This window comes from Glycine max, chromosome 7 (assembly GCF_000004515.6).
Source record: "Glycine max cultivar Williams 82 chromosome 7, Glycine_max_v4.0, whole genome shotgun sequence".
NCBI lineage: Eukaryota > Viridiplantae > Streptophyta > Magnoliopsida > Fabales > Fabaceae > Glycine > Glycine max.
Window position 1 is genome coordinate 5934216 of NC_038243.2, and position 8493 is coordinate 5942708.

Below are 8493 nucleotides of genomic sequence, written 5' to 3' on the forward strand. Positions count from 1 at the left end.
TGATGGGGTTGATTGAACACTTTGAAGCAAATAACCACGTTCTCACTAATAAAGGTCCAAAATTTTCGTTGGTGATTTTCTCTTTTAGAAGAAATTAACTAGCTAACTATATATTGTTATGAGGACCAATTTTACCAGCTCAAACCCCACTTACACTTTGATCAATATAGTCACTATATATGTGAACTCCAAGCACCAATGAGTGGCTGAAGTAATCAATCACAGGTGAGTGAGCTGACCCTTTGCATAAATTTTATTTTCATTTTGCATACAAAAGCATCTTTTATGTAGTTATAGTTTTAGATTTTTTAGTTAATCTAGAACTGTTATTATTGTTTATTTGAAGATTAAATATTTTACTAAAAGTAAAATAAATAATATCAATATCATACTAATTAAAATGTTCTTTCGATATAATAATAATAATAATAATAATCACTTAAGGGATAATTGAAAATATTTATTAAAATAATGAGATGAAAATAAAATATAGAACATATATGTTTAAATCCTACTACAACACTCTTTAAGCATGGGGTGGGATGAGATATTCAATTCCTATATTCACGAGTATGAAAAAATATAAGCTCTTTAAACTCATATTTTTCCCTTAAGTGATTAGTCTTTGATTTTTGTTGAAATATATCATAGGTTAAAAGAAATACTACTCAAACTACTAGTTCAAATAAAAAAAATGATATATTTTTCCAATGGATCAATTAAAATGCCTTTATAAATGAATTTTGAAAATAATTATTACGAAAGTAAATCAATGATTCTAAATGACATGAGAATTCATAATTATGATTAATTAAAAGTGTGAAAACTAATGATATACTAAATGTATTTTAAGGCGACATTTGATCAAATTTATTTTTCTTTTATTTTCTTATTTTATTTTATTTAAAAAAAGTATAAAGACATAGAGTGCCTCTCTTTTCCTCTAGTTGATTATAAAAAAAAACTTAAAACTAATTTTAGTTTTTCTATTTAACTCGATCTATAATTTTGATCTCTTTATTTTAAAATTGAAGCATTTGATCTTTTTATTTTAAAAAAATCACAATGTTGATTACCATATTTTAGAAATCTACCATTTTAATTTAATATTTAATTTTAGTTATGTTTTATTTATTTTATTTGCTTTATTTCTTATTTTGTAATTAATTAAATCATTTTTTATGATACTTTAAATGAATATTTTAGATTTAGGGTTTAATTAGACCAAAAGAAAAAGAAATAAAATATATACAAAATTGAGAATTTGATCAAAATTATAAATTTTTAAAAATAAATGACTAAAATTACATTTTTTTAAATAACATAATTAAATATTTTTATTCTAAAATAAAAGATTAAAATTATGAATTCTTTAAAATAAAAGAATTAGATACCTTAATTTTTAAATAAAAATCCAAAATTACGAAATAAATAAAATAAAAAAAGCAAAATTATATTAATAAATCTTGAAGAAAAGAACTGTGATATTAATAGTTGCGTCTTGCCGTAGTAGATTGGAGATATGATCCAAATGCAATGCTGTTGGCAGTTATACAATCACAGATAAATGCATCTCAAATCTTTTATCTTTATAGCAAACAGTTGCCAAAGCATTTCTTTCCATGATAGTTCTTCCAAGTTTCTCGTATCAGCTCTCAGAACATTATCATGGTTTCCGTTTATAGGTAAAAACATCATGTGTTTATCTTTTGGGTAAAGTTGATATTCTCCTTATTTGTAAGGTTGGAGCGGAAAAAAACAAGAAACTTGTCTTCTCTTGTTTTTTTTTTTTTTTCGTTTATTATTCTTTAGTTGGTGATTTTGTGCTCAAACACGTGTACACCGCTAAAGCCAAAGTGGAAAGTGAAAATAAAATAATAAAATCATTTCTTAATTAAATATAACATATATTCAAGAAACTTGTCTTCTCTTGTTTTTATTTTTAAGAATTAAAGATAAAATATTAAGAGATTTATGATAATTATTTTAAAAATCATAAAGCAAATCTATTTTTGATTAGTTCATAAACACTTAATTCTGTATTTGCATAAATCGAAAGGTATCAACGGACTGCAAAATTGCCTTTAGCAATTAGCACTAGCATACAGTTAAACGACCCTTAATGGCTTGTTCAATTTAAAGATTTATTGTTAAGTCCAAAGAGTGTCTTTAGTTTTCTGTCTCATGTACATATATATATATATATATTAGCCACCCTTATCGGTGGTACTATGTGCAAGCTCAAAACTTTACCAAATCTATAATCTTCCCCTTCTCTCTCCTCTCCCCATCTCCCTGATGGGGTTCTCATGAATTCAAGTAGTGAAATCAAGCTATGATCAAGCCTTTTGGGGCTTCGATTTACCATCTTTTTGTGCTAATTAAACACTTGAAAATTACCACCATGTCCACCATGAAGAACAATTTCAAAGACCAAGACCATCTCTACTCTTCATGGAGCTTCTCAAAGCTCATGGCTTTCTTCTTCCTCTTAATCTCCATCTCCTACCTCTTCTACTCCCTAAGGTTCGTTAGCCACTCCTTCGATTGTGATCAAACCCCTCACATTCCCACCATCACTCATCATATTTCTTCCAACACCCCATCTGAAGAAGAGTCCACACCCCCCTTTGAAGAAGTTACCAACATTTCCCACATAGTCTTTGGCATAGGAGCCTCAGCAAAGCTTTGGAAGCAGAGAAAAGAGTACATCAAGCTATGGTGGAGGCCTAATGAGATGCGTGGGGTTGTGTGGTTGGAGCAAAAGGTGAAAACTGAGCTTCAAGATGAGAATTTCTTGCCCCCGTTGAGGATCTCTAGTGACACTTCAAGGTTCAAGTATAAGAACCCAAAGGGGCATAGATCAGCTATTAGAATCTCACGCATAGTGTCTGAGACACTTAGGCTTGGGATGGAGGATGTGAGGTGGTTTGTGATGGGGGATGATGACACGGTTTTTGTGGCAGAAAATTTGGTGAAAGTGTTGCAAAAATATGACCACAATCAGTTTTATTACATTGGGAGTTCCTCGGAGAGTCACTTGCAAAACATTTATTTTTCTTATAATATGGCTTATGGGGGTGGTGGTTTTGCCATTAGTTATCCCTTGGCTGTGGCATTGGAGAAGATGCAAGATAGGTGCATTCAGAGGTATCCAGGGTTGTATGGCTCTGATGATAGGATTCAGGCTTGTATGGCAGAATTGGGAGTTCCACTCACCAAGGAAAAAGGGTTCCATCAGGTTAGTACTTTGTAATTTTGTTGATATTTTTTCATTTCTTTTTCTTTGTTGTTTGTGATATTGTTATTGTTTGGTTTGTGACACTAGTTTTAGTGTGCTACTATTTGGTTCCTTGGAAAATCATTGGGAAATTGGGGGAAGGGTGAAAATTGATAGAAAAGAAGGAAAGACGTGACAAAAGAAATTAACTGTGTCTGTGACTTCACATGTTGCCTTAGTCAACCAATATGATTGGTGGTTTGACATGACTATAATTGAGAAAGTTAATTATTGGAAGTGGTGGAGAAAGTGGGTTAGTGAGAAAGTTGGATGGTTTTTGGGTTCACATGAGATAATTCAAAGTAGACAAATTTTATTAGGTTGAGCTTAATTTTAAAATAATGATAATGTAAAGTTTTACTTTGTTATATCTGGATGCATTGTCATGTTATTTATATAATTTAATATTATATTAAAATTAAACATTTTGAGGTTAACTACTAAATCTTTTTATTTTTTATTTATTTATGTAATTGATGTTAGTTGTTTATGTTTAGGGAGGAGGTGGGACAATGCAATAATGATTTGTTGACCACAATCAGATGTATAGTGTAGGTTACCTAACTAATTTAAGATCTTTAATTTTAAACTAATTGAGGATAAAAGGGCTTAATTTTGCAAAACCTAGAGGGTTTTTTTTTTTAGGGCACCTAAAGAAAATTTTTAGTTACATGATTACTATGCATATTTTAGCATTTCAGTCGTGAATGGTCAAAGGAGTGGTCTATGAGGAGAGAACCTTGCTCGCAGTGAATGGGTTTTTTATGTAATTTTTTTTTTTGCATCTCTATACTATATTAAGAAAATTATCTACAGAAATATTAAACATATAAGATTACATAAAAATTTATAAGACACTATTTATTTATTTTTAATTAAAATTTTCTTTTTAGAGTTTAATTTTCTGTCTGTGTAAACTTTTAAAAGTTTTACATGCTATTGACCTTTGAAAATTTCGTTTTCTCTGTAAATGATAATCTCTCTATCGTGGAGAAATTCGAGAGGTAGGAGTAAATGATAATTTAATATTTAATATCTCTTTAGTGATAATAACAACAACTAAAAATGCTACCTGGCCATAGATGTCATGGCCCGTAACTGTAAGATGCAAAAATAGAAAAAGACAACTATAAGATGCAAAATCATAAAAGACACAACCGTTACATAATTAGATGCGGAAAACATAGATAGTATATACATTAAATCTAACTTTTTATCCTCATAGAAGGTTCGGGTCATTTTTTGGATGCATAAAGTGGACACCATTTATTGCTACTTACTTACCTAATGTAATTGAATTTTAAAGTCGACACTGACAGAAAGGTGGGACAAATTTAATTAAATTGTCAATTTATTTGGTACTAGTATTAATGTAAAAGATGAATTAGATTAGATTCATTTTACAATATGGTCATCTTCGAAATCATATGGTCTCACATAATGCCTTCCTTTTTCATCACCGGTTCCAGCTCTGTCCACCGACTCAAAAGGTCAATTTTATATTAAGTTGTTGGTTTTTGCATCCTTTCATTTTCTTTCCTTGTCTCAATTTTTGCGTTTGAACTCTTTTTCTCATTCACAACGTTTTATATTTTTATATTTAATATAAAATGATAAGAAAGCTCAGTTTGTGGGGAATATCTATGGTGCAAACATCCACGTGTCACACAGTGCTAATTTTGTTGTGGCGTGACTAAGATGCAGTTTAAGCGACCCCACTTACATTCTAAGTTAGGACTTAGGAAAAATAAAATTTGAATATAATAACACTGAGTCACATACAACGAAACACGTCGCAGTCTGCACAATGAAGACATATGCCACAATCTGCTCCATGATTGGTAAACTATTGTCTAGTGTCGGTAGGATAATTAAGACCTTACCCAGTTCCTACTTCACCCACATAAATGATTGTAAAACTGGTTACAGTACATAATTAAAATCGCGTTTGTGAGGCCAAAGCTAACATGTGATTTCTTGGTCTACCAGGTTCTTCACTTCCTCTTGCGTGTTGATTGGTTAAACATACACATTAGTATTTCCATTTTAAAAAAAATAATTCTCTAACTGTATAGGTTGAAAATAAAAAATTGAGTAGTCTTATACAGACGAGCATGTATTTTTTTTTTTCTTTTTTGTATTGGATCATTGCTAGCTGGAAGCTACTTTGGATATTGATTGATTCAAGTAAAGTCAAGTTGGGTGAATTCATTTAGGAGGGTAAAGTTTTTTCCAATACTTTTTTTTAGGTTAAATCATTTATTTGTTCCTTGAACTATTTGAGAATTTTTAATTAGGTTTTTAATTTTGTTTTGATTATGTAATTATTTTTAACCGAATCCCTAAAAACATTTAAGCTATTATAAATTGTCATTTTTTTAAGGTTTTAAATTGTCAAACTAATACAGAATTTACTTTTTATAATTTAAGGTCACAATTAAAAAAAAGCTCTAAGGAATATCCAAAGTAGCTTAATTAGGACTAAGTAATTTAACCCTTTTTTTATACATAAAATTCGATCATATCATAAGACATTATTTAAGGAGAACCAAACTCATTACTCTCGAAGTATTTTTTTTTCTCTCTTTTAAAAACATAAATGGTTATAGGAAAAAAATTAATCGAGCATCCAAATCCCACATTTGAATTTCTTGAGACTGAGTAGTATTATTTGCAAAACATTTGTCTTGTCTAATTTTTCCCATCATTTTTGACATTGCTTTGCTCTATTTTACATTGAATAGTTTGATGTGTACGGCAATCTCCTTGGGCTTCTGGCGGCCCATCCAGTTACGCCACTGGTATCCCTCCATCACTTGGACGTGGTAGAGCCCATATTTCCAAACGTGAGCCGGGTCCAGGCCCTGAAGAGGCTGAAAGGGCCCATGAAACTTGACCCAGCCGGGCTCATCCAACAATCCATTTGCTATGACAAAGCCCGGACCTGGACCATATCCGTTTCATGGGGCTATGCGGTTCAAATTTTCCGGGGCACCTTTTCTGCCCGGGAAATGGAGATGCCGGCGAGGACATTCCTGAACTGGTACAAGCGAGCTGATTACACGGCGTATCCGTTCAACACGCGCCCTGTCAGCCGCCATGTTTGTCAGAAACCATTTGTTTATTACTTGTCTAAGGCAGTGTATGATGAGGGTGCTAATGAAACTGCAAGTCAATATGTACGGGTTCAGCAAAACCCGGATTGCAAATGGAAAATGGAGGATCCGACCCAGATCAAAGTGGTGGAGGTTTATAAGAAACCCGACCCGCATTTGTGGGACAAGGTAACTTCACATTTCTCTAATAAAAATGGATGGCTCTTTTAATGTTTATACATACACCTCATGTACACATATTTGACTATGATTAGTGATAACAAAACATCTTTTATTTGTTGAAATTCACATGGAACTAATTTGAGAACGAGACTTGCATCTTTAACTAGTCCATGTGAATTTCATCTATTAGAAGAGAATGTGGAAAGTAGGGTAAGTTGTTAATATTTTTGTATTTGACATTGAACTGAATGAAACTCAAAGTTGGTTAATGAAGTGGATTTTGTTTTGTTGATTTGAGCAGGCTCCAAGAAGAAATTGTTGTAGGGTTAGACGCACAAAGAAGAAAGGAACTATGGTGATTGATGTTGGGGAATGCAGGGAAGATGAAGTTGTTGAATTGTAGTTAGAGGTCCAACACATCAATTGATAATTCTTAACTCATGCCTTTGCTATATGTATTTTCTTCTTCTATACATATATGATTTACCTTGAGGATTTCTTGGCGGCTAGAGTAGACAAAGATGAGGGCTTGAAGTCTAAATTAGTATTTTCCTTAAAACGTGTACTATTTTTAACCAAAAGATTACGATGAGAGATGCATGTCACGAGGTCCAAATGTCACCGAATTCAATACTACGGTCTAAATTTTCAATTTTTATATTACAAATTAAGATATACAACTTGGAGAGTAAAACTCTTAATACATAAAAGAAACAAATAAAGTGACTATCATGTTCGAGTGAAGTAAATTTTTTTATAGATAGTAAAAAAATTTCTTTAAATATTTAAAACAGTTATATATTCACGACTTAAATTCAAGATTATTTACTAAAATAATTTTGCGTTCGTTAATTTATGCATTTGGTGGTACCATGACTTTATTTTTCAGTGTTTGTATTGACTTTGTTAGTTGGTGTAACATTCAGTTCAAAAAAGTTACAGAAAAACTAGGCAAGTAGATAAAAGGATTTAATGATATGAACTTTCAGATCAACTAAGTTAATTCTTTTTTCCATTTATTTTCGTGAAAATAAATTATTAACTTCACAAGAAGTATTACTTTCGTTAATCCAAACTTCGTATCTGCATTATAACATATTGGGAAAGGACTTGAACAGATGAAAGCTAATAATAAGGATAAATTGTGTTTTAGGTTCCTTAAGTCAAAATTAACTTTAGTCCATACATTTTTAGAACAAAAGATCCAGTCTTCGTATTTTTTTAAATGCAGTAGATTTTGTTCCTGACTCTACTTCATTTTGATTGGATTAGGAACAAAATCCACTACATTGAAAGGAAAAAAAAAAAAAATACAAAGGCTAAAACTATCATTTTGAAAATGTAAGGAATAAAATCAAATTTAATGAAGAAAATTTACCATTCTAATAAAATCATGCAAGTGAACTCATCGCTATAGGACTTGGATCCAGTGTTGCATAAGTGAGGAGTTCATCCAAGGTAACCCAAGCTTTAATGCCATCTCCCAAGCTTATGTCCACTAGGATGATGAGATTCATATACACTGAAACTGAACCAATTGAACCAACACCACTCACCCAAGTGGGCTTTCCCCACCCAAAATCAGCCTCATACCCAAAATTGCACCAACTACTAAACCCAACAAATCCACTTCACCCTTTGATCCCTTCTCACCTATTGCCCCAAGACCCTCCTTCATAATTGACCTTCCCTTGTCACCTCTCAATTCTTCAACAAATTTATTATCAACTTGTGATATTGATTTCCTCAACTTTCCCACCATCTCCTACAACCCCATCTCATGATCATCACACACATTCTCCGCAGCCACCAACCAAAGAAGATTTCCCATTGCATGTTGGGGACAAAGAGCCTCATCCATTCTTCTCCGAAGGTTCACCAAATGAGTCACCAAAGAACCGTGCCTTGGACACACCCATGAGGAACTCCACAACA

General features: G+C 31.9%; 1 protein-coding gene and 1 pseudogene across 1 annotated transcript; one reads left to right on the forward strand and one right to left on the reverse strand.

Moving 5' to 3' along the window:
* Positions 1 to 2054: 2054 nt before the first annotated feature.
* On the forward strand, positions 2055 to 7048 carry LOC100789583 (uncharacterized). Its single transcript, XM_014777803.2, has 3 exons — positions 2055 to 3241; positions 6025 to 6564; positions 6860 to 7048. The coding sequence occupies exons 1-3, from the start codon at positions 2336 to 2338 to the stop codon at positions 6959 to 6961; spliced, it is 1548 nt and encodes a 515-aa protein (XP_014633289.1). The 5' UTR covers positions 2055 to 2335; the 3' UTR covers positions 6962 to 7048.
* Positions 7049 to 7830: 782 nt separating this feature from the next.
* LOC100776246 (stemmadenine O-acetyltransferase-like) overlaps positions 7831 to 8493 on the reverse strand; it is a 2622-nt pseudogene continuing 1959 nt past the window's right edge.

Bases quoted from the DNA above. Each gene is read 5' to 3' on its own strand.
- LOC100789583 (XM_014777803.2), top strand. From the start codon at position 2,336: ATGATCAAGCCTTTTGGGGCTTCGATTTACCATCTTTTTGTGCTAATT. The intron at 3,242-6,024 runs GTTAGTACTTTG...TACATTGAATAG, and splicing joins AGGAAAAAGGGTTCCATCAG to TTTGATGTGTACGGCAATCT. The intron at 6,565-6,859 runs GTAACTTCACAT...TGATTTGAGCAG, and splicing joins ACCCGCATTTGTGGGACAAG to GCTCCAAGAAGAAATTGTTG.